Here is a 27,416-nt window from a genome sequence, read left to right as displayed (position 1 = left end):
CCTGGAGTGAGTTGGGAATTAAAGCCAGACCTCCCAGGGCCCAGCCCAGTGCATTAACCACTAGACCCTCTTTCGTGAAAGCCTACTCCCACTTTCAGTTGCATAGGAAATTGGAGCATTGAACTAATACTTGGCACCAAGCATCAATACTGATGGATCACTTAATTTCCCAATACCTCAAATCATCACTACGCACATCTTGCTCCACAGTATGTACAATATATAGTCTATTTTCACAAAGCCACAAGTAATTGTTGCTTCATCTGTTAAAGAGTATTTTGGCTGAATAGAGGTTTTTTGTTTTGTTTTTGTTTGGAAATCCTGCCAAGAAACCCTCTTTGGTGGATAGTAACACATTTAGGGACTTGTTACATTACAAGTTAAAAGGAAAACTTGATTAAAAATTATATCAAACAGAATGGAGTTGGCTGAAGAATCAGAGCATCAAAGAATGGGAATCTTTCCCAGTAAGGCCAAAGTTACTGCCCAGGGTCCATGGCAAACAATGGAAGTATTCATCAGAAGTAGTGCACCTTCCCCGGTGAATGCTTGTGAGAACATAGAAAAGCAGAGCTGGCCCTGGTATCAACAGGCCAACTCTGTCTTAGAAAAAATTACAGTCCAGAGTCAGTCACAGTGGCCACAATGCATTTCATATTTCAGCTGTCCTTCACAAAATCAGGCAGATCATGTTTCCTGAACAACTCAGAGTCAGCTCACAGGCTTCCAGGGGAGCTCTTACAGAGGGGCAGTGCCTGAGGGTTTAACATATATCCATGTATACACACACAGACATCCCTAATGCAGATTTCTGAGGCTTTCAGGAGACCTGCACACATCCCAAGTGCTGCCAACGTGAGCCAAAGCCCAGAAACCCCAGCTCTAGGAAGGAGTACACACTGTGCCATTGCCACTCTGCCAAGCAGCAGCTTATCACAACTGCCCTGGGGATCTACAGGTCCCTGAAATGTCTTGAGAGGGTCTTCCATCTTGTTGCTGTCTTTGTAATAACAAGGGAATTATTTGGATTCCACACACAAGAATCTCCTGGATTGGAAGATGGCCTTGGTTTAAAACAAAATCCAAGCCAGTTGTAGGTAACATCAGCAGTCTCCAGCATCGAGCTGCAACATTGCTCATCACTTCAGTAATGCAGCCAGCTCCTTTCACACTGTGGTTTAACAGATGTAAAAATACTACTCAGTGGGGATGAATTTAACAAAGAAAGGGAAGAAAGACAACCACCATTTTGTGAAATTAAAGAAGGCACAACACTTCTGCGGGCACTGCTGCAAGTGTGTCTGTTACCTGTGGGTAGGAAAGACATTCACTTCCCAGTCATCAGAAGAGCTGAGCCCACGTCAGACAGAGCTGATCAGATGGTGAAATCCTGTGCTCCCTTCCTAGCTGGAGACCTCTGTGAAAGGACCCAATTTCCCTGCATCACACCAAGAAGCTGCTCTTGGAACTGAAGCAAAGGATCAAGGATTGAGACATTCTAGGGAAAAAAAATCTGTTAGCCTGCTTCAGAGGGAAAGATGTTCTGAGTCTGTGCAAAAATGCAATGGATTATTGTACAGATCTGTGCAGATTGTTGTGTGCAGTGAATTACTGTACAGATTGTTGTGTGCAGTGGATTATTGTACAGATATTGTGTGTGTGAACCCTTCCATGTGGATCCATGCAAGGCTGAACTGCTGTGCTGCCATTACCAATGAGCTCTGTGCATTACAGACATGTCTCAGATTTGCTCATCTGTCCATGTGGTCAGATCACCACAGCTCAACAGCTGAGCCATTCTGGCTGCTCATGGAAGAAGCATTTTTAGCCTGAAGCAGGTGTGAGATCATTCCTCCAAATATTTTTGCCATGGTGAGCCAAACTCAGTTATATTGTCTTTCCTTTCCCACATGCCAAGAACACAGTAGGGGACAGTCATCACAGTGTAGCTGGCACATGGGAATTTTGATTTTGAAAAATGAACAATAGTTAGAAAAGCAGAAGACATTGTCCACTGTCTCTGCAAAAAAAAACAAAACAAAATAAACCCCAAACCTGTCTAAAATCCAAACTTGAACATTAAACAGGGGTGTCAAATAATGTCACCATTTTAACCTGAGGTTGAAAAAAAAAGAAAAGTCAAAAAACCAAGAACACTTTTAGTGACCAAGCCCAGGACATTTTACAGAAATCCCAAGGCAACATGAAGAAGAGCAAACAACAAACTGTGAGCACAAGCTGCTGCCAGTGGCTCAGCTCAGTGAAAACTGTGGCTGTATATGTGAACACTTCTTCAGTGAAAGAAAGATCAGGACGCTTCTTCACAGCTCTAACGGAAGAAAACACAGGTTTAGACATCTGTAACAGCTGAACAGCCACTGGTCTAGTTCCAGCTCTCCATTTTTTCTTTTTTTTTTTTTTTCTCCACACTAAGCTGATTTTTATAGCAATTGAATAATTTTCCTAGCCTTCACTGCATGCTGCAAACATCGGTGCTACAGCATGGACATTATGACTTTAATAAAACTAGAAGCAGCTAATGGTTAACAATAAAAAATAATATTTTTTCTTCAAGCAATTAAATTGTAATATAGGGCTCTCTAATTCCTTCCTGTCTGGTCCCACGGGCCTAAGAATAAGGCAACACAAGAAATAAATAATGTGTTGCTGTTACACTACTTCAACCAAGTCTTAAAGTCTCTACAGGAGAAATATTGTCTCCCTCATTAATTCTGAAATCCCTTTTATGGTTTCATATATCAAGTTACCTTTCTGCTAACCTTTTATTTATCCGCTGGTTTATTGCTTTATATTTCCAATTCAGCATTATTTTAATGAGTAATTTGGCTTTGATAAGTCTATGACACATCACAGACAAATCCATGTTACATTTAGCACAGCAAACACTCCAAAATAAGCAGGCACCCAACATTCAAAGAGCTTGCAACATTTTGCAATCACACCTTAGTTAGTTCATTAGTTTGTTTTTATATATTCCCTTCCAAATGCAAGTAACTTCCCAGCTCACTTTAACAAAGTACTAGCAGCAGACAAGAAAGGGATTATGTTAGAAGGGAGGGTTCAATAAGCATTTGATCATAAGTATTATAGTATCACAGTCTGATTTCTGAATCAGACCCTGAATAACCTACACTGAATGAAACAATCTCAGACCTGCAACTTCAACATAATCTGGAACTCCACTTAATCTACTACTGGGGAAGCTGTAAAGGATCTAGGCAAGATCAGTCCTTCAGTGCTGGGTGCTGTATCAACAGAGAGTCCTCTTCTAAATGTTTTAATGCATATAATGGATGGGAGCTACATTCAGGTATCAGAAGGTTCTAGGGGCAAAACAGCTTCTCAAGTCTACAAAGTAATTTATAAGCATCTGCAAGACTGAATGTACAGAGAACAAGGAATAATGTACAGAGAAAAAAAGGGAAACCTTAAAACATGCAACCATCACAAGAGGCTTTGCACAGGCAAGAGAAAGAATCTGTACCTTGAGGTGAAATCAAAAAGGGACTTAAGAAGGTAAGATGGGAAAAGCTTCAAAGTATTTGCTGGGCTAAAAGGAGATGAGAAACCTTCCAGTTCATCAGAGTGTTCTTTTCTGCTTTTTAAGAGCTGTGAGAATTAGCTCAGAAACTGTAACCCCGCATTGAACCCAAAGCCAGGGCAGGCTGGGCGTTCTGCTTTCACCACACCATCCTCCAGAGCTCTTCTACCACCACTGCAGGCTGTCCCGGCTGAGCTGGGCTTGTCCTGGGCAGGAGGCACCTGATGTCATTTACCGTCCCCACCAGGGACACGCACTGCAATGAGAAATGGCCCTCTCATGCCAGCTGGGCTGCAGATCTGCTGCATAATGTAACCCTGATGTTACAGAACCTGCATCATGAAGATGCACAGAATGTATCACTGCTCTTCCAAAACAGGGCACATCAGTTATAAGGAAATATTAACTCTCCAATACTGTAAAAAGATCATTATCCCAGGTCAAAATGGGATGGGAATAAAAGGGGTTTGGCTCAGTTTCTTTTTTTAACCTGACACATTACCTTTGCTGAAGCATGTGAAAACCACACACTTGTGAAAGCATAAACAGCGCTGAGCAGAGAAGAGTCTACATTCTCATTTCAAAGAAACTGCATTGGGGTACACATCCTAAGGCACCAATTTAATGAAAAAATGAAGTTTTTCAGTGTTGGCAGATGTTTAAAGTACATGCCTGAAGTGAGTGTATGTTAACCAGCTTAGCTTAGCTGCAGACCTCCTCTGTCTGCTAAGACTCCCTGGTATTTCACAATGACACACGTGCCCTGACACCCACACGCACCACTACCATCTTCAGTAATAATGATGTGTGCCCTGGAAATACTAGTTATTGTAGCTCTAAGCCCTGCACTTTATGAGCTTTGAGTAATTCTTAGCATTCAAAAACCTCATTCCAAAGGAGAAGAACAACAAAGTTTAAAAAGAAAAAAAAAAAAGGAAGGACAGGTAGCAGTTGGCATGAACACAACTGGGAACCAGAAGTTTCTTTCTTTCTCCCTGCACATAGTTTTATTTGCATGTACAGGCTGCTGCATTCAAAAGCTTCACCAGTTCCACAGTAAGCGAAATTCTACTTATGATCGCTCTTCCAGAACAAGAAGCTCTAACAACCTCTGAGTTGCAATAATTATTTCTATGCAGTGCTCTTGGACCACACATTCTCCCCCCAGCCAAGAGGCACTGTAGAAAAGCAGGTACCACCAGCCTGATTCTGCAAGCAGCAAGCCCAGGGCCCTGAGGGGATTTCTGGCTCATTGGAGATTGCAATGATGAGCCAAGGCAGAGCCCCAAACTCAGATCTGACCCACGGCCACATCACCAGACTTCAGCACTGAGAGAGATGTCACTCAGCTGGGTTATGCACCACACACCCATAACAAACCTTACAGGACTGGGAGGCAAAACCTATCCCCTTTGGTGGCAAAATGCAAATGCTGAATAAAGGATTCCATCTTTAAACACCGCCTCTGAGACATTCCCAGGGACGTCCCTGAGCTGCAGCTGAGAGAGGCAGTGATGCTCTAACTGGCTGCAGGTCTTACACTCAGTCAGGCTACAACATGTGAATAGTTTTTTCTAAACTATTTACATAGTTCTTCTAAAATGCAGAGAAGCACTGGAAATTATTAAATGTAAGGATAGTTCATATCACTGAATTATGTCTCCATTTACACAGCATCAGGTTCACCAACTTATTTTCATTTAAAAAAGAACAAAATTCATTTTTTGTCTTCCTTCCCTCTGCTTCTCAGTTACAAGTATTTGCTTAGGAATGCAGAGAAGACATTAAAAATATAATGAAGCTGCTTTTTTAGAGAGAATTATTTGCTGTTTTTCAAAGTTGGTATGGTTGCAGGCCCATGTAGGACATGTCTGTATCTTTGATTCACAAAAAAGGTTATTCATACTATACATAACATATATTTAGCTCATATCAATATGTAAGTATATAAGTACTACAGTACACATTGAACTGTTTAGATAAAACATTTGTCAGAAAGGACAATGTCTTACACCACACAGAGCTGAACAGAATTGTTTCTGTTTCATGGAGTGTTTATTCCATTCCATGAAACTATTATTTCTCTTGTTCTCAGCTGGGGCTGAGAGTGGTATCACTGTCACCACGAAAACTCTATCTACAAAATGCTCTGTAAAAGCCTGAGTTATAATATCAGGGTTTAATCAGCCCTAACTCCACTAGCTTAATGAGGAACAATTGTGTAAGTGGGAAAATGATTTATCTTGGGACTGTGAAGCAGATAATTTTGGTTAAATTTTTCCAGATGGCTTCAAACTCTGAAAACTAGCCAAACCCTTTACCTACCTACTTAAAGAGCTTGGATGCCTTCCCTGGCTGATTCATAAAAAGAACATGTTGCACATAATCTATATGGCATGACACCCCCATTCTTGGCCACCAGCACAGGGATATAATTAATCAGTATTAGCTGATACGTGTTTTTCTTTCCATTTATATTAGAAATGCAGATTAAACACAAACTTCTTTGGATATGACATTCTCCCAGTGAGCTCTGATGGCGAGAAATGGGAATCTGCTGCCTCCCAGCAGCACTAGAGCTGTCTTTAAAAAGCAACACTAGAGCCAGTAGGTCATCCTTGCTTCTCAAGCACTGGGCAGGGAGATGCTGATGCATGATTTGGCCATTATAGGCATCTCCTAAAGGCCTCCTGCCTGGCCTGTTTAGCTGCCTTCAGCAATGCCCCAGCACCACCAGTCCGCATCCTCCACAGCAAGGAGATGCAGAAACACAAACTAGCAGTAAGCAAAAATACAGGCACAGAAAAAGCTACAAGTGAAAAAGGAACAACCACTGGCAAAGCATGGCAGGAGGGAGACAAGCTGGGAGAACTCAGCAAGAACCTGTTCAGTATGAAGGATGTTGAGAGGGAAGTTTTAATTTCAGGGCTTCCTCCCTCATGGCCTGGTACCAATGGTTTGACTCCAAGGACAATTCCTTTATCATACATAAAATCATTAATAGTGCAACTAATTTTCCTAGTGAACCATTTACCTGTTGGAGCTGAAGGAATTCAGTTCTCCTTCAACTTACACAGACTTAGAAAAATCGAAGTCAAGAGGTAGATTTCTGGATCCAGTCCTGTCACTAGCATGACAACATGAAACTCTGGGTTTTGCTGACAGAAGTGAAGCTTAGCAAACAAGACATAGTTTGAACATCAAAGAGAGGGCTGTGAAAGACAGCTGAGCATGAGGACAGAAGGGACACAGAATCTCTGTTCTTCATGGTGTGTAAGAACAGACTTGGCAAAGAACTACCAAAAAGGTGTGGTAAGCATTGATCTTTGTGGGAAAAGAATAATAGAAACATACAAGGCCTTGGGCTGGAAGGGACCTTCAAGTTCACCCAGTTCCACCCCTGCCATGGGCAGGGACACCTTCCACTATCCCAGGCTGCTCCAAGCCCTGCCCAACCTGGCCTTGGGCACTTCCAGGGATGGTGCAGCCACAGCTTCTCTGGGAACCTGTGCCAGGGCATCCCCACCCTCACAGGAAAGGATTTCTTCCTAATCTCTGTCATCTCTTGAGTGATGGTCATAATCCCAGCCATTTTCCAGGAGAACCTGAGCCAGCTTAGAGGGCAGACTGTGATGCCCTTACAAAGCTTAGGGGTATGATTACCAACGTAAGACAAAACACAATAAATACCCTTCTACCCACCCTTCCCATTCAGTATCCATTTTACCACTTGAAGATTCCATCTTTCTAAATGTGATCAATTTTTCCACTTTTTATAGGACTGAGAGCTAAGCTGCTTCTTTTTTCCCAAATCATACTTCCCCCCCCACTTCTTCTTTTATTAGTACAAACACTCTGCATCTTTGATCTATATCAATTCTGAACAAAATCACTGCCCTTCTTTTCAGTCTCAATACACATTTTTTTTAAGTCTCTGATCTATTATTCAATCCATCTTTGAAGCTTTTTAAATTCTGCTTAATCTTTTAGGAGGCAAAATACTAATGTAACAACATAATATTACTTCCAGGGCTATTTTCTATTCTCTTCTTTTTATTCTCTAACATCTGTTGTTTTGGCTTACACCATATGCATGGGGAAGGAGGTCTGAAATCTCTATAGGGAAACAACTGCATTATGAAGATTTTCACTTCCTAATGGGAGAGAATGCTTATTCTAAAATCTCAGGTAGGTAGGGGTGTTTTAGTGAGCAAGTTGGGGAAAACAAAAATTAAAAAAAAAAAAAAGGAAGAAGAAAAAACATAATTATCATGGATTTGTGGAAAGCAGAAGTGCACTTTCGCAAACAGCTTTTCAAACACAACTCATTCTGATGATATGAGATGCAAGGTCATGCCTTAACTCAAATTAAGTCACACAACACTTCATAAAAGCATTTCCATTCACAGAAAACTGTATTTCTTATACAGTTTTCTCATTTTGCAAGTATTTTTAGTTTCTACCCTGACAATTCCAAACAAAAGCAAACCATAAATATGTCTATAATTTGCATTCCTTCCCTGTGGAAGATATTGAAGCAATTTACTCACTGAAATACTTGAATCCTATCACTTTAACACATTTTATCATACCTCATCTAGCAAAGATAATGCTTTCAGATGAGAAGTGAAGAGGTATTAATTTGGCACAAGTCTTTCAGTTACAAGAAGGAGGTTACAAGCAGAAGGTAAATACTGCACCACAGCATGAAATTACTTAGCTGTAATAAAAACTTACAGGACTTAATTTTTTCTTGTATTTGCAGTGAACATCACTTCTGCAAATCTAAGCTGATAGGAGCTTTAAGAACTCAAAGCTATCTTCTCTTGCAGCAGTTTTTCTGTTCCAGACAAAATGCAGCTTTAAGGATCCAGGTTAGCACAAATTCAGCCACAGAAGGTTAAAACTCAGCACTGAACATGCTGCACAAAGCCAGAGTATGTCCTCAGATCCATCTGTGTAGCTGAAATCAGGAAACATTCCATGTTTGCACCTGTGCAACTGCAAGTAGAATGCAGGTATCTGCTTTCCCTTTAGTCTTGTAAGCCACGGAAACAAATTCAATCTGTTCCCACTTGCTACATTTACGAAAATCATCCCGTTGCTCTCCACAGGAAATACTTAGGGGATACTCTTAAGCTGACATGCACTCAGGGTGCATGTCTACTATACTATTCAGGGTGATTCCCTACTAACCTGTTACTCAGAACTCTGTGCAAAGCCCCAGGTATCAAGGTGGGGACAAGCAGCCCCATCTGACTGCTGCTGATTCACCCCATTTGCACCCATCTAAGCAGAAGTGAGAGCATGTTTACAGAGCAGTTTTTGCAGTGGCACAGGCTGCTTGCACAGATCTGCTGACTGGGAATCCTGAAGAATACAGAACGCACGTAGGGCCAACATTACAAGCAGAAGGCCACAAAGGGTCACAAGTTCTTATGCAGAACTGAATAAATTCACTTGAAAGACCAAAAATACAAGGTGGCCAGTGGCTTACAAAGGGAGAAAAAAAAACAACCCTCGAACTTTCCAAAGAGCCAGAGCTTATTAATCTTTTTCTGTTCAGCTTCTAAAGTTTTATAACCACATATCTCACTTATAAATACTCAGGCTAAGACCAATATGTCTTGTTCCGTGTAAACTCCCCAATCAATGCTGCCTCCTTTTCTATTAATCCACCCTTTAAAATACGTTCTTTTATCAGGTTTTAATGTCTAACATGATTTAATCAAGAACACATGCCTCATAAATATCATCTGTCATGTTCCATTAGTTTCATGTGGAAAAGTACAAGTCAATAAACAAAGGTTGTGCCATAAATCTGCCTTGAACACATTATACCTCAAATAAGAAAATAAAAACATGTGTGTCCTTTGACCTGGATATTCTTAAAATGGAACTTCAGGTATTGTCTTATGCCTTTAAAAATGTCTAAAGCATTCACAATTAATTGCGTACCTAAGCAATTTCAATTTACATAATGTTGATCTGGAGACGGTGATTAAATAAGCACTATGCCTTTAAGGCACCTGTTAAATAACATCACTGCCTCTGGGTTAAAACTGATATCCCGCCCTGCACAATGAAAACCAGGCCCCTCCGCCATGCAACTGTGCAATAAAACCCCCTCGTAACTCAGAGCAGCCATTGGCTTCAGTTATTAATAGAGAGAGGGGAAGAAAGGAAAAGAAAAGGGGGGGAGAGGAAAGAAAAAAAGCAGCACCTTCTCCTGTGCACTGCATGGAAATGTGGCTGCTGTAAGCACCAGCAAGGCCAAAGGATTCCTGGGAGCTCTCCCCAGCCCCTCCACTCCAGCATTGGTGGGCACCAGTTTGTCGCCAGTTCAACTGTCCAAGCACACAAATAACATGAGGTACAAAGTTTTGGTATTTACAGTAATGATCAAATGTGATGCTTGGGTCATCTGGGAATTTTTACTTAGGGAAATTCCCAGCCTTTCCAGGGTTGCAGGCAGCAGTCAGTGCTTTCAATCCCTCCTGCTCTTTAAGGCACACAGCAGCTTGTGGCTTTTGGTGTTTTCCACTACTGATCTCAGTTTGTTACAGGCTTTGTGGGTGGCATCAGACAGATGCTCCCTGCACTGAGCACCAACTGCCTGCAATAGCCACAAACTGGATTTGACCCTCCACAGGAGTCAAATGCTCCTTCCCAGTCTCTGGCTCCGGGCACCCAGTGGGCTTTGCCTTGGCCACCCTCCCTGCCCGGCCTTCTGCGCTACAGCAGCACAAACAAGGGCCAGAGACTTCACTGGGGTTCCTTATCCATGCCCCAGCACCTTTCTCTGCAGTTCCAACTGAGTCCTAGGGGATTCACTCAAATGTAGCTCTGCCAAAAGCAATCATCTTTTCCTGAGGTCCCACCGACTTCTCTAGGATACGGAATATGGTGGACAGTTCTGATTCCTGTCTAAAACCAGGGAAATTGGACTGACAACAGCTCTAGAGGCCTTGGGACAGGAAATCAAATGTTTTCCTCTCATGCACTGTGAAATCTGAGAAACAAGTTCACAACCCAAGAGATCAATTTTGAAGCTTTACAAAGAAAATTAAGAAAATAAAGAATATATATGTCTTTTTCCTTAATGACTACTTTGATCACTCACACATTTACATCCTGCAAGTCCCATTTACCTCTTTGTGCAGATGGGCCTATACTCATGTCCAAAGAAGCTGTGAGTCTGAATGCAAGGAAGAGGCTGACAATGGGGATTCCAGGAACTTCCTGGCTCTCCCATCACTCAGCTGGCTGTACTAGCAGAACTGTGGGCCCATATTGAAAGCGCCAATTGGACGGCGCCACAAGAGTGAGACAGCACCCAGAGCAGGGATCACCATCACAGCGCTCTGGTGCAGAGCAGCCCTTCACAAGTCAAGGTTTAGAGAACCAGCCCAAATGGCTGGGCAGTGACTCAGCCCTCAGCAGTGTTTCACAGGGCACTCCGGAGTACACAGAGTATTTTAAGTGAGAGGACGCTTCGTGTTCTCAGTGCCAGACACAGAACCAGTGTATGGCAGGCAGTTCCCAAGTGCTTACTCTCAGGCTACATCTAACCTGGCTGAACACCAAGGCCCTTTGCTGGCAAAGGAACAAGTCTCTTCCAAAAACCTACTCTAATTACGGCTGCTCTCAGGGCCCTTATAAACATCAAGTCCCACTTCCCAGCTCTTATGTTTCCTTTTTCTTCAGTAACAGGATTTTTAAAAGAAAGGCAGTTTTCTGGGTCAGAAGACTCTAGGAGTCTACACATTAGAACATTTTGATAGGAAAGTCATAATACTTTCAATTCCCTGAGATCTTTTATCTTGCACATCTCAGACAGACTCCAGTGGTATCACCTGGCAAGGAGCCAAAAGAGCTCCGCTACTAAACCGGCAAGATAAGATCAGTGCTGAGTGGAGGAAACGCCAACAAAAATTTCCCACTTTTCCCTGGATTTTCACTCAAACAAATGAGTATGTCACTCTAGTTCCCCACTCAACAAACTCGCAGTGCCTGAAGGTTGGCCCCATCCTCCCTCAGCAACAATTAATAAAAGTGTAATGTATTTTCTCTGACTCACTCTCCCACCCCACTGCTTGTCTAGAAGGCCTCAACTCCTTGGTGGAACAATAGATTATCACATGGCACAGCTTTCTAGGCAGCTGTCTGCATCACGTGCTGCAACTCACAACAGGAAGAATTCAAAATTAAAACTACAGCACCACTCACAGAAGATGCCTTAAAAGGAGACCCACAGAAAGCAAGAATTGTGTAATATTCAATGCCAGAAGACCAAGCACCAGATCCAGAGAACTGTTTAGGCACTGAATTTCCACAGATGTCAATGGGAGTTAGGTGCTTGAATACCTCTCAGCATTGTGCCTTTAGTAAAGCAAACTGTAAGGCTTGATTTTCCAGCAGTTCTACAATTCCTACAAATTCTTCTTCACCTCCTTTGAGGGGCAAGTCCTTCAAAGGAGTGTCTACAAGAGTCATCATTACTTTCCTGAAGGTAACCACCCAGTTCTCAAAGGAAACAGGCTGGACCTGATAAATGCAGGAAAATAAAAAATGAAACACCACCTTTAATGACATTGTTGAGGTGCTTGGCTTCCTAGGAACCATTTAATTCCATGAATCTCTGAAGTAGGATCCTGTCTCTACTTACAGCTTATAGAGTGGCAAAGAAGCATCTGACAGGTATTGCATTATAGAATACCTGAGAGTCATTAGCTGCTCCTTAAGACTAATAGATTGTTTTCAATTAACACAGGCACCATTGAATTTCACTGGTTCTTAAAACAACATAAAACAAAAGCCCCAAGCAAATCCAAAAAGGCTACCACATTAACCAAAAAACTGACAGGGTTCTGCAACTGAAAATCTATGAAGAAACTGAACTTAGCACGAAAAGGCAATCACTTGCCTCATTCAGAAATATAAATCAAAGATACCACCCAAAGGAAAGGGGAAGGAAAAAAAGGCCCTTGTGATGACAGTTCAGATTGAAATTAATTTGCCCACTTGCAGAAATTCAGAAAGTGTTTGCTCTTGATTTTTCATCTCCACATGGCAGCTGCTTTCTCCCAGGGCACACACTCACACTGTTGTGGGCTGTACGAGCAAGACAGCCAACACTGGGAATAGACACATCCCGTGGTGGCACAGCAAGGAACAGGCACAGCGGCCACTCCACGGGGTGTGCAGAGCCCTAGGTACACAGACAGACAGACTTGTGTCTGGCCCAGGGACTGACAGAGGGGAAGGTGTCACAAATATAAATCTCAGGCCAGGGAGCCAAAGAACTCAGCTGAATTTTAGTCACATGGGTATCTCTCAGTTTCCCTTGGCTGCCTGGATCAACTGTAGCCCGAAGTTGTAAAACCTGCCCACAGCTGCTCTGCTCACCCCCAACCTGATGTTTCACACTGTGACTTTATGCAGGCTTGTTTGGATCTAACAAGGTCCTTATTTTTCTACAATGCAGGAAATAAGGAAACCAGCCATCAATTATTAGAAGCGCAGCAGATCTGAGCCGCGTGGCTGTAAAACAGATTTTTCTTTAATGAAACTGAGCTGGCATTTGCCAGAAATAACAAGTGTCCAAGACCAAAATGTAAATCAAAACTAAAGGAGAGTTTTCAAAACTTTGAATCATTGGTAGCAACAGACAAGCTCAGAAGGAGGTTGGTATGATTTTGGAATGTCTTAAAAATGTGTGACTAATATGACTTCTAAAGACATTATTTGTGAGTTAGTATTTCAGTCTCCCCACAGAAAGAAAACATCATGACCAGAGAGGGCCAAAATGTTTGCTGTAATAACTGTGTTAGTATGTCACTATTGCTGGGCGAGGAAGGAGGCCGAACCTTTGTTTTCATTTCAGAAAACAAAGGAAGGGAAGATGTTAATGTTGAAAATCATCAGTGCCCGGCAAAAGACTATCACAGCCCTTATCTTTTCCCCACATGTCCAAGTTTTAAACCCAGGACTTGGTTTTAGCTGCTCTCAGCCCAGGCCCTGGGAGACAGCAGGTTCCATCACCCATCTCTGAACAGACTTGTCTAGTCCAGGAGGAGCGGTGCTGTTTGCTGAAGGGAGAGACATAACAAGAGAAAAGAAAGGGTGGGTTTGGAGGAAACAGTTGCTAGTGATTCCCTCGCCATAACTACTGTCCAAACTGTGTGACTGTGGTTGTGGCAATGCTCCTCCTTCCCTGTCTGTCCCCTACTCTTTGTCACATAACCCAGAATGAGGGCATAAATTTGGCTCATCTGGATGCCAGGCCCACATACCGCAATGCAGGAGGCACACAAAGGAACTGCAGCACCAGGTCTGGAAGAAGGAGATGGCCTGGAATCCAGTCTTTACAGAGGGCCTGGGATCCAGTCTTTACAGAGGGCCTGGGATCCAGTCTTTACAGAGGGCCTGGGATCCAGTCTTTACAGACTGCAAGTGAAAGCCCTTGGCAAGGTCCACCTTGTCCATCTAGTGATTCTGCCACTGAATGCAATTGTCTGTAGTTGATATTAAAAATTTCTTCCACAGGAAAATTCAGTCTCTCCCAGTACCAGAAGGTTTATCCTTTACTAAACTGTGCCAGGTTTGATTACCCTTGCAGTCAAAAATCCATCTTCCTTCTTGTTTTATCCTTCTCAGTTTCCAGCCATGAGATACCATTCTGCACTCAAAAGAATCCTCAAGTGTCACTTATTTTCTCTTCCACTGCATCTCTGGAACAGAGCAGATTCCCTGTAATCTTCCCTTAGTCCATGAGTACCACGCATAGGTCAGCATCTTCCAGTTCTTCTCCAAGTCCTTTGATTTTTCAAAGCCATTTAAGAAAGTCTGAGCATTAACCTATCTTCCTGCAACCAGAGTGATAATTTACAGAAGAATTACATCTCTTCTCTAAGCTTTTTAATAGTGTAACATATCACCTCATCCCCTATTAGAAGTGTTATTTTCTCATACCAGTTAGATGTGACATGCCAATCCTTTTCAGTGTCACTGCTCCAGAACATACAGCTTCCCACCTATAAAAACAGTTTGTATCCTCAATTGCATGACACAAGAAAATATCTGTTGTAAGGTTCCTGATGACTGCTCAAGAAATCCACGTCAAATGCCAGTCACTTCCTGATTTTTATTAAATAAAAATCTTCCCTTAAACTGAAGGAACAAACTTTACTGGTAGTGGCTTTCTATATTCTGTTAGGATTTCAGCAGAAACTATTCAATATCACTGGGAACAAAACCCAAACTTTCAGAGCTGTACACAAAATACTGTCACTGTACAAAATATTTATATCTGGTGTGCATCTCAATTTCTATAGAAGTCAGTTCCTATTCCTTTCAAAAGGCAACAATATTGTTTTCTATACCACTATTTTTCTGCCATCAACATTGAATCTAACAATTGAAAATGCATCCCAGAAGTCTTATCTATCAACACATTTACCTCTGCCAGCCTCACTCTCTTGTTATAAAACAAGACCTAGTTTGATGAACTTTTAAAAAGAACAGCTTCCTTCAGCTGCTCTGTTAATGCCAATTTCTGCCACATTCCATCCCCAGATATAAACAGTCTACACTCCACCTAAGGATGGAGCTAAGGATGTAGATATAACCAACAACTGAAGGTCAATAGTGCTGCAGGCCTTCAGTTAATTTTTGTATTTGGAAAACAGGATGCACTGCAAATGAATAATAATTCAATGTGAGCCTAATTCAGTATCAATAAGGCTATTTCCTTCTTCAGAACAATGGCTGGCATTTTCTATCCCCAACAGGCAATCATTTGTTAGCAATGGCATGTCCCCAGAATGCCACAGAACATTTCACAACTGCTTTGCACATAAAATCAATCATTTCCCATGCCCAGTGGTCCCACCACTGGCTCTCCCAACTGGTGTTCTTCAAGCCCTTCACTCAGCCTGGTTTTTATTGCATGCCTTCTCAGTGTTTTCTTGACAAACAAATGAGTGGCCAGAAACACCAATGTTAGACAAGGAGGGATTTGAACTTTGTTCAGCAAGTCAAGGAGGATAGAAGCCTGGACTATTACAGCTTGAGAGACCTCTTCTAACTCTCTAGTGCCTAAGCAGTTGAGTGTGGGAATTAAAAATGTCACAGGAAAGACAGCTGGGCCCAAAGAATTACATTCCACAGTAGGATTTCCATCCAGCCTGTCTTTAAAAACTCCAGGATAAACAACTTATGCCATCCTTGGGCACCATATGTCAGAAAAGTAGTATAGTCCTAGAAGGTATCTTTCCTACTGTCAAGCCCACATAATCCCTGTGGAAGAATAAACCAATCTAGAAGACACAGAAGTGCTGAAGATCAGGTTCATTTTACAAAATATTTAGTTACCCACAGAGAAAACCTACAGCCATGCTCAGCTCAGAAAGGATGCAAGAGGAGATTTCCTTCTGGAGCAGCAGAACAGGAGCAGTGCCTCTGACAGATGTGTGGGCACCATACACACGAACTTAACTCTGATCTACAAATGACTCCGTGCAGAAGCCCCTTCCCATATATAACATATTCTGAATCAGGGCTGCTCATCAAACTAGCAAATGTTGCAATCAGCAGGCTTCACATTGGAACCTGTATTCAATCTCCCAGATTGTTTTCTCTAGTGGTAGTTAGTGTCATAATTCATTTTTATCTAAATGCTAGCTGGCTATGAGGCTATTTTTCACCAAGATTTCTCTCAAGTCTTATTATCCAGGATCCAAAATGACCTCCCTGTCTCTTCAGAGTGACTGCTTGCTGCAGAAACATCTACCCCACACATAAAACTTCTTTATCACCTCTGATATTTACTGTTCTTAATTTTCAAATCTTCCAGCAACTTCTCCAGCAGCTAATAAAAAATCTTTTGTTGGCATTAACACAAGCCCTTAGCAAAAAAGTTCCCCAAGCAGGTTAGTCTCATTTTGAGAAACTCAACCTGGGTGCTGCTGAGGCTGCAAGTCTCTGCAACACACCAGTGTTTTCATTCTAGCCTGTCAAATAAGCTGCACTTGTAGCCAATGCTATCGTACATTCCAGCTCAAAACACTGCTGATGATTAATCACCCCAGTGGTCTGCTCTCACCTTCTAGGTTTTGGTCCCTTTACATTGGCTTTCTATGACTAATCTTGCAGAACATAGCCACTTGTAATATATCTATGGAACTGGCAAACATAAAAGTAACAGGTATAAAAGTGCATTTTGAGAAAGCAGTTTGAGTACTTATGCCAGCAATCTCTGCCTAATAGCTTCTGACAGGATGCAGGATAAGAGAAAGGAGAACTCATATGAATAATGATTCCAATAAAAGCCAGCCAAATCACCCTGACAGATTTTGAGTATTTACACATTCAGCAGACCAAAAGCTATTTACACCAGTTGCCACGCTTCCACACATTTAGCCCACAATTCAATAAGTTACAACCCTTTATATATACATTTAAAAATAAACTAACAGCACGGTGGCTCAGTAAGGATGCCAAGAGAGTAGAAAGAAAAGGTCACTAAGACTCAATGGCAGGGAAAGAGCAAGTGGTGGGCTCTAGGAGTATAAATATCCCCTTAAATTTCCTGCATATCCATCCAAATCCGGGAGATGCTGAAATGCATCAGGATCTTTGTTCTGCAAGAACCATCATTGTTAGTAGCTTATCCCCACAAAACTATGACAAGTCAGCAAACCTTGAATAGCTCAAGAACTCAAAGAAAAGGAATAAAAGCAGATTTGTGGTAAGTTGGCAGGAGGAAAAATAAGAAGCAAACTGCTCAGATTAAAAGCGTGAGATGTCTTTTTCTTTTGCCAAGTGAACTGAGTCCATACTTGGAGGACAATTTTTTATCCATAAGCCCTCGAGAGCTCAAGGCTGCCTCCTTTTTATCTACTCTTGGATTTAAAATGGCATCATTTCAGATTTGCACCAGAGTTAGGGACAATGGGATCAGGCAAGCTCAGTTTCAGTTGAACATAAACCAGCTCTGATAACTTCAAGGAAACTGAACATTACAACAATCAGATATCCAGAAAGAAGGAATTTAATGTTGCTTTTTCAAGTCTCAGCTGCATGCAAGATCTGTTCTGCCAGAGTCATGAGGATCTTGGGAACCTTGTAGTAGCCACCTGCACCTCAAAAGCCCAGGGACACACAGTCCATTGGGTGATTTCTGCCTCAAGAACAGCACATCCTAAGAGACTTTGCCATCTGCTGGGAGGCAAGAGCAACCCAGAAAACTGGGGGTAGAGGAGCAGAAATTTTCCTTCCACCAGGTGTTTTATTGCAGGTGTTTTATTGTGGGCTATGTCACACACTGATCCCTTAATGTAGGCTCCTTTCCCTCACCTCAGCACATCAAGCACTAAAATAAATGGGAGATTTTGTTCCTCTGCAACAATTCTGCAACTGGCAGCACAATCCAGATGCCAAGCAGCAAAAAGGCCAACTAAAATGCTGTGTTAAAAACCTTACTCTCCCACAGATAACAAAGACTGATTTTGCATTTTTCACCACTTATCCTCAGAGACTCACCAACAAGGGCAAACACCAGGACCTTCATGCAGCCAGGAGACAAAGCCAGTCCATGCACACACTCCAGCAAGTGCCACCCAGGGCTGATACAGCCACACACTGCAATGTCACGTCCTGCACCAGCACCAGATCAGACCTCAAACAGAGCACAGCCACATCATCCCAACTCTGCACCTGAACTAACAAACTCTGTCTCTCAGCACAGAAAATTAGGCTGGCCCTGAGTTTGCCCAAACAATTGCCCTGTTTCTGGTTCCAAAACTGGCTTGTCCTTCTCTGCACCATACTCTGCTATGTTCTTGCTGTAGAAATATCATGACCAGTACACAGCATTGCCCCAAAATGACACAAACAGTACTGTAGAGAACAGAGTTCAAGCACCCTTGTTCTGTTCATCCAAAACATTGATATACTTGGCCATGTTGGCCGCTGGCACAATCCTTCACCACTTTTGTCTGTTTCACATACAATGGCTGATCACACCAGCTTTACACCCCTGTATGGTCTTGAACACAAGAAAAATTGAAAGTGAACGTGCTGTGCTAACTGATCTTGGCACCTGAGCTACTGGGATACAAGTGCTTGCACCCTTTTTCTCCAGGAGAGAATTTAACACTTGGATCTTCTGTGTCTCAAAGGAGTATGGAAGAGTTTTCAAAAATATTCAATACTGGCCTCTTCCTGAAGTCAACACCCTGCAATTTCAACAGGAGCAGCAAGGCAAAGCAGGAGTTATGAAACCTTCTGTTAAATCCTTTCTGGGATTTTCCCAGAAAATACTGGGTAATAAACCAGCAATGTCCTCTTTTATCTGTTCTCCCTTTAACTCTGTCTTCTCTGTGCAGCACAGATGGGGGTTGGGAGGCACGCAGGACTTACGTAAGGAACGCCAAGTGCTGACGTAGAGTGAAGTGAGTCCTTCTGAAGTTCCTGTCCTATTTAGTCTCCTCTCTTCAGTCACTACAGAGATGTTCCATCCAAGAGCACAACTCGCAGTCATCGTGACTGAGCGCTCCCTCCCTGGGAAGGATTCAGGTTAAATCAAAGCCAGCTGCTTTAGAGAGGGGCAGGAGGCTAAGAAGTTAAACAAAATAATAATAAAAAATGCAATCTAGAACTTACATAGATAGGAAATCTGCTCTTGTGGTTCAAATAAATAACTCTAAGGTATTTAAGCCTCATGCACAGAAAACAATTTTGTAACTTTTTAAGTCATCCTCTTGCATTGTTGTTCTGCCCTAATAACTCTGAAATGTGCTACTCATCTCTCCCAGTTAAATATCCTGTTTCACAAGCCCACTCCTAGATATCTGAAACTGCACAGCATTTCTATCTAGCTTTAGGCATCTAGCATTCCAAAGAATTAATATTTAAACTTATTATAAAGGAATGGGGATTGCGTTAAGCATGTAGTATTTAGCAAAACATTCATACCAATAAACTGCTGTGTTGCTTGTCTGAAGCACATTTATCATCCTTTAAACTCAAAAGAAAGATTATGCTCCAAAACTGACACATGTATCTATTTTCCTTTTAATACAGCCAAGACTTAGATAGGATTAGAGAGTGGAAGCTATCAAATTTCAATTTTAACAATACACTTAAAATTATATTATCTTTCTTTGCCTAGGGGATTGTTGACTTCAGTATTTAAGTGACTTAACCATAGCAAATTGTGAAAAAGCATTGAATCACAGCACTTATTTTAAATAATCCTAGACCCTCTATCCCTTCTAGGGAAGAGACTCATGTTAACATTTTTATACATATTACTGCTCTTATATCTCTTGATTATATATAAATGAGTAAAGAAACTTTAACCTGTTGGAAGACATCACTAATTGGTATTTTTCCTTTTATATTAGCCTTTGATTTACACCTCACATACATTCTCCCAAGCCAGCACATGTAATTTATTTACAGCACTGGAAGGCAGGCAAAATACATCATCTACTGTTATACAACCTTCTACAAGGTATTAAAATACCAGGCCCCTGGAGACACACTTCATATAGTTCAGCAAGTTCCAAAATAAACCAAACCACCAACCCCCCTAAGCACTTAAAACAACAATGGACATCTGTATTAAAAAGTTAGTTTTTTACTGTATTTGATGATGTCGCCTTAGTGTCATTTTTCCCTCTGGCTAATATGCAAACAACATGTAAGAATGAATTTGCTTTCTTCTCATTGTAAAACAACTAACAACTCTATAGCTCTCACAAAGCCCTCTTATCACACACATAAATGCCAGAATTAAATGTAGTTTATGATGTTTTGCATTCATTTAACCCTTAGAACAAATTTGGTGTCATAAATTTCAATCGCAGTGCTCCTTACCAATCCATTCAGCAAGATAACCACATATACATTCAAACATAATGATGGAGAAGTCAAACATAATTATTAGAGTTAAAGCAAAACAGTTGCTTTAAATAAAAAGATCTTAAGCACTTTGAGTTGACTGGGATCAACCTTGTAACGCTCAAAACCTTAAAATAACCTAAAATACAGAATTTGAATCAATTTCCTTTTGCAGCTCTGGAAATGTCTCATCTGTTTCACAAGCAGTCCTCTGCCTACAAATAATCATTAACAATCATTTCATATAGTCAAGCTAATGACTGTAATAAAAAAAAAAAAAGCAGTCCTTGTTCCAGGTAACCAGCGAAGCACAGATTCTCAGAACAGAAAGTTCAGGTTCCAACCAAGATTTCACATACAGGGTGCCAGAAATGGAACAGGAGGGGAAGGAAAAAGGGGAACTCTCTGCCTCTATTCTTCAAAGCCTGTGCAAAAGGTAGGGCCGCGCTGGTGTGCACCGATGGTTATCTGAATGGAGGGACCGGCCCTCGCTTTTCTTTACACGCCCCATTTGCAGGCAATAAAACGGCCCGAGTGGTTTTAACTGGTCCTTCTATGTCACTGCAACGCTCCCTGCTCCCGGCAGAAGATAACAGCTGTGCCATATTCCCAAACACATACTTTTGCTATTGTTTGCACATTCATGGGGCAAGATTGTGCTGTACCACAGCCAGCGAGCGCTGCCCTTGCTTTGGAACCCTGTATTCCTGAGTTACAGCAATGTGCTGGGAAACAACGTCGGGTGGCTGAGCTAAAAAAGAGCAAACAAACCCCAGACTATTAAAAGCCGTTTCAGGCACTGTGAAATGATTACTAGATTGCACGCCTGGTTCAAGCTTGTTGACATACAATGATAGAAATCTGGAATGCAAAATGGAGTGGCTTACGTCTATTTTCCCTCTCCAATTACCCTGCCATCAACATCTTCAACAGTTCTAAAATCACTAAACAGCAGAATTTCTAGAATAATGGTAATTACGGTACTGAGCATGGAAATTATATTCACAGTACTACAGAGTTCTCTCCTAATCCATACATTATTCCACTTTAATAGAAACTTGTTATTTGCTCTACAAGCTTTTCCCTGTACACAGGAAAAAGAACTTCTGTAATATTAGGATTGAAATACTGACCCAGCTAAAGTTAGTGGCAAGACTCCTACTGGTATTAATAATTTAGGGTAAAATTTTGTCCTTATTCAACAAAAAACCAAACCACTTTACTGCAAGGAAGCAGAATATAATCTCAAGTATACTAAAGATTCTCAGCATACACTTAACAGTTTATGTGTATACAGGGTTGAACTCTTAAAATACAAATAATGAATTCAGCTTTATCTAAATGATAATTTAAATTGGTCTATGTCCAAAAATTTGTAGTTGATGAGACTGCTCACAGGAACAGTAATGTACATGCCTAACCACTTGCAAGATGTAGACTTTAATTTTTTTCCTACTATAAAAGAAAAAAGGATATTTGTCTTCTCACTCCACTTAGCCCAGCATATAATGACCTCCATTATTGTAACATTTTAAAGACAGAACAAGTAATTTCTTATTTTTAACTTCTATTCCTTCAAACAAAACTCAAATCAAATAAAAAATTTTCTTCCAATTATTGGACTTATTTCCTTGTTAAGAGTAATCTGACATTATCTGTTATTCCATATAATTCTGCACAATATTAAAATAGACACAACATTTATTCCCTTCAGCTTTTCCAGCAGCTGTAGTTTTTGTCATGAAGCAGAAAAGAGTTTATTTGCTTTTACAAGTACTGAATGCCTTTACATGACTGGTTGATCATTAGATTTCCTGGTTTGTATTTGCTAAATATTCTCCACTAATGATTCTTAAATTACAATGGATTTAATGATTAGATACAATTAAATTATTTTAAATTAAATCCATGAAAGTCCCATCTTCAAGTCAGCGACTGATTTTGCAACACAAATCATTAGAAGAACTTCGTTCAGCAGCAAGTAACTGAAAGTTATTTGCCTATTCAAGACAAGTAAGCATTATAGGCAGTTTAAGGAAGGAGAGGACAGTCACAATTTATTCCAAGTGAATTTATGAACACATTCTCCAATTTGCAGTTTCTTCTCATTTCTCCCCTTACAAAACAAAATTAGGAAAAAAGAGACCATGAAATAAAAATATATCTCTGTAACTACACATTCTGTTCAGACCAACCTTTCAATTCCTTTTTGTAGCAGAGTTCAAATGCAGCAAGGGAACTAGAGCGAAAATAAGAAATAATTACCACTGCAGCTCTACCTAAAATTGAGAGTTTAGAGATCACCATGAACCTGTCCCTGTCTCCTTATCAGCCCATAACATATTTATCAGCTCTAGGCAGTCACACTTGCTCCAGTGGGATAATTCAGGTGAACACAGATAAGGTGTAAGAAAGAAAATGGCAATCAGGCCCAAGAACAGTCAATTCACCTAATAAATCATAAAACCAAAGTATACACTTCTGCTTAAGATCCCAACAGTATAAGCTGTTACTTTCACAGGGACAGTCCTGACAACCAAGGAAACAGTCACAGGGGGATTAAATGGCAAGATTTACCCCTCCTTCTCAACAGTAGAAGGAAATTAATACATTTCAATACATTGGTTGTGTGTTTGCTGAAAGCAGCTACAGTTAACAACAAACAAAAAAAAAAATCCAAGCCGTTTTCTCCTTGTCTGAATAAAACATACTCTCAACAAGGAAACATCCAACTACTGCAACTCGACCAGCTTATTGTTTTGCCCACTGTAAGTTAATATCTGAAGTGGTTGCTGCAAAGGTCCGGGCCATTTGGATGATTTCCCAGTGGCACAGCTAACAGGATAAATCTCGTCATTTCTACTGAGTCATGAATTAGGTACACTGAACAAAACTGGAAAAGAATGAAAAGGAGAAGTGTTTCCTGGTAACAACCATAATCAATGTCATTTAGAAACTGAGATATTTGGCATCTTTATAGATTATTCTTTTGTCACCACTAAAACCTTCCCAAAAGCTTCTTCCCTGTAGACAATAAGTATTTTGCCGTGTTACTTTCAAAACTGCAATACCGTAGCATGAAATTCAACACTGTGGAACCAAACCCACAGAATCCCAGGAAAACACTGTAAAATAGACTTCATACCTTATGGCACAGTTATTCTATGTCAAATGCCTCTAAAAAGCAGTGCCTGTATGCAAATACTCTGCCTTGTTACACACAGGGAAATCAATGACCAGGAAAAGTGTGGTGCCTATCATAGCTAGCCACATCAGAAGGGGTTGGCTGGGTGAGAACTGGGCATTTATTTTAAACAGCTCCCAAACAGAACAAAATATGAAGCACAATTCCAAAATAGTGGTATTTTCAGCAAACAACCAACAGCTCCATCCTGAAAAGTTTAGACCCAAATGATCCAATTCCCAGAAACAATCCCTACCACAACCCCTCAAGTTTTTGTTTGGCTCTTCAGAAAGTCCAAAAGACTTGCCCAGGCATGGAAGCATTTTGCAGGATCATAACTTAAACACTGTGAAGCAGCACAGTAACACCACAGAGACACTGCAACAGCAGGATACTTCTTCCCCATTGTGATTACTTCAAAGCTGCCCTTTTTATTAGTAGAGCAGTGTATCATTTTGATTCATTCTTTTTGGAAAAAAAAAAATTAAAAAGTAAGACTTGTTTAGGAAAAAAAGACCTTACAGGCAACTATAAAAATCAGTTTTGCTCTTGTTAGAGAGCATCTTTTACACTCCCTACTTGCAGCTTTCAACTGTGGATAAACCAAAACCAGGAGGCACATTCTGTAATCTAACCCAGACTGCAGAGGGAATTACTGGGTACATGGCACTCTGGGGCTGGAGAACAGGAGACGCACGGCACGATGGTCTGAAATCAAGCTGTCATCAGTTTCCTTCCCAAAACCTTTCACTGGGTAAATCTGAGTGTTTCCCTCACTTCCACATCTTAGCTTTATCCTGGTATATCACATCCACATGCTAGCCCAGTCCTTTATCTTCCTCAGAGAACCAGGGCTGGTGGGAGATGGTTTGCGCTGCTCCGTGAAAGAGCAGCAGCTCTCCTGTCTGCAGCACAGCCCGCTCTAGATACACTCTGACTTGGAGCTGGAGCACAGTGAGCACTCCAAAATGCCCCAGTGGACATTAAAGCACTTGCTGACACTGTCCAGGTCAGAAGGAGCAGCACATCCCACACATTTTAAATCAGACTCAGAATTTTACTTTAAATTTTACTTTCCCTAACTCCTCCTGAAAATGTCTTCTTGGTGGGGGGGGAAAAAGGCAAAACCAAACTAAACAAAAAACCCCAACAAACAAACAACAGGAAGCCACCCAAAAAACTCAGTGTTGCCATCTTTGGAAAAATCCAACATTATCCATCAAATCCTCCTGCTCAGTTAAATGAGCCCTCTCCTGCCCATGGACACCTACTTACTCCCATGACTCAAGTCACCCATACACTGAAGCAACCACAAGGTAACACCCTGGACAGAAAACATACTAAACAAAAACAGCAACAAAATGTAAAACACTTTTTTCCCCCAGTGGTGAAAATGGGAAATTGATCAGTCAGGAAAGATGAATTAGGAACCTTCTCCCATGCCCACCTACATCTACTGTAAAAGACCCAAGTGAATGCAAAGTTAAATTCTTCCTCTTTCCCTGCTTAAATTCCTGCCCTCTGCAACAACAAGAGGGATATGCATGAAAAGAGGGCTAAACAGCTCAAAGGAAAAAAAAGATTTTAAAAGTATTTCAACAGTCCTCCTGGACAGGGCAATGCAAGGGTAGGATTTTCAGCTAGTATGAACCCTGTCAAGTGGCACCAACCTCACCCATGGGATCACAAGGGGCTAGAACAGCCCTTGAGTCCCTTCCACAGGCAGCAGTTGCAGCAGAGAGTTTGTAGCTCTCCCTTTATACTACATGAATCCTCCTTCTCCCCCCTCCAAACAGGAGTCTGTGTAACAGACCTTCATTTCATTCCTGCCAAACATTAACAACCTCTTTTTTTTTTTAATCAGGAGAGAAGAATTGCAGCATTAACAAACAGAAAAATATAAAAGGTAATTTATAACCTGCTGCTCCACTCTGTCTGTATTCAGTGGTGATGAACAAACACATCCTCGAGGCTGTAGGACAGACCTAGCACAGATCGAGGTGTTCATTAACATAACTTCGTGGCAATGAAAGGTGCCATCACCCTAGGTAACAAGCTCACAAAAGAAAATGTCACTTGTCCAAGGGCATGCAGCCTACTTTTGGTTTTCAGAAGAATGGACAGAACTGGAAAAAATCCCAGGGAGAGCAGTCTTACAGCGACAAGGTAACTGCACTTACATATCTAAAATAGAGAATGGGAATAGACTGATAAGAAGAGAAAAAAGAGAATTACCTTTTAACATTACAGAAAACATTATCTTAATGGTAATAACCTTAGGTCTACGTATGTCTCTGCAAGCGACTGTGTAGCATAAAGAAATGCTCCAATTCCCTCTGAGCCCATTCAGTGATACCTTAAAGGGATTATTTTAAAACTGAATTTTGATTAACAAATTTCAGCTGAGTTAGCCAGTTCTAGCTGAAAAGTGTAATGAACAGATTTTTAGTAAGCAACTCCTAACTTCAGTGCCACTTTCTTTAACGATGGACAGCTGAAAGCCAGGCATTTGCTAACTAGCAGAATTTGACCTTTCAGGCACCAGGAGCTCCCAAGTCTGAGGATTCACCGCCGGAATCCAGCATTTGTAACACCTCCGTGAAATACAAACTATAAAATCCAAGCAACCGTGGTGAAACTGCTGAATAAGAACCAGGCATTTATTGTCAGGCAGGCACGCTCACAAACAAACACCCCACACGAACTCTCTGGCGCAGGACAGACCAGCCCAGTCTTCAGCACCAAGTCCAAAACAACCACCTTGAGAAGCGACTGCATGAGCAGCACCCGCTCAGGACATCTAAAGAAGATGCTGCTCTCAAGATTTCTTAAATACTATTTTTTAAATACTATTGAGAGACACTCAGCTTCACACTGGAAAAGCACAGTCTGGTTTATCCTGTCCCTCCAAGGTGCTCAGGAAAAAAAAAAGTTTTAAAGCTTGAAGTTAAATAAACAAGTTAGGAAATACACTAAAGACCAGAAAGGGAGGAGGGAGGGGGGGAAAAAAAGCTTGTTACGTTTTTATTTGTGTAGTGAATAGGTTTTTGGTGATGGCAGTGTTTAGTTCATGCATTTTCAAACTCACCCTTCACGCTTTGATGTTTCTGCTGCTGGAAATAATCTTTCGAGCCTCTAGCGCATCGCAGCTCCTGCGTCCTGGGCAGAATCGGAATCCTCTCAAATATGCTGGGTCGTTTGGGGATGAAATCTAGCAGAGGTGCTGACATTTCAGGGGGGCTCTGCTGAGGCTCCGTATGGTCACCGCCGTTACTGACAGATACTTTAAAGGACATCTGAGGATTCAAGTGAGCTTTACCAGCGCCGGGACGAGTCACCCGCGGCAGATCCTTCTGAGACGCTCCCTGGCATTTGTCGCTCACCTCGACGCGGGCGCTGCCTTTCTGAGCCGCGGCGAGCTCACAGTGCATGTCCGCTTGCGGCTGCTGCTGCCAGGGCCCCCGCCGCTCTCCTGCACCGAGCGGCACACGGGCTGTCAGCGCGGGCGGACCCGCCGCCTCAGCCCCCGCCTCAGCCCTCTGCCCTCCGTGCCGCCGCCTCCCGCCTCAGCCCCGCGCCGCCAACGGCCGATAACCGCCGCGCGTGAGGCGGCGCAGCCCGCAAAGCTCAGCCCGCAAAGCTCAGCCCGCTGCCCTCACGCCGCGGTCCCCGCCCGCTGTCTCACACGCACCGGCCGGACGGGGGAAGACCCAGGGCGCTCGGACCCCGGCTGCGGCTCGTCCGTGAGAGACGGGGCGGCCA

General features: G+C 41.9%; 1 protein-coding gene across 1 annotated transcript in view; it reads right to left on the bottom strand.

Moving 5' to 3' along the window:
* GLIS1 (GLIS family zinc finger 1) overlaps positions 1-27,085 on the bottom strand; it is a 179,606-nt gene extending 152,521 nt beyond the window's left edge. The window contains exon 1 of the mRNA XM_066555751.1: positions 26,743-27,085. Within this exon, the coding sequence (XP_066411848.1) occupies positions 26,743-27,085 (343 nt within the window). The remainder of the gene's footprint in view (positions 1-26,742) is intronic.
* Between the last annotated feature and the right edge of the window lie 331 nt (positions 27,086-27,416).

This window comes from Molothrus aeneus, chromosome 9, assembly GCF_037042795.1.
Source record: "Molothrus aeneus isolate 106 chromosome 9, BPBGC_Maene_1.0, whole genome shotgun sequence".
Lineage (NCBI taxonomy): Eukaryota > Metazoa > Chordata > Aves > Passeriformes > Icteridae > Molothrus > Molothrus aeneus.
The sequence above is the reverse complement of the archived record's forward strand: the minus strand, read 5'-3'. Positions and strand labels throughout refer to the sequence as shown.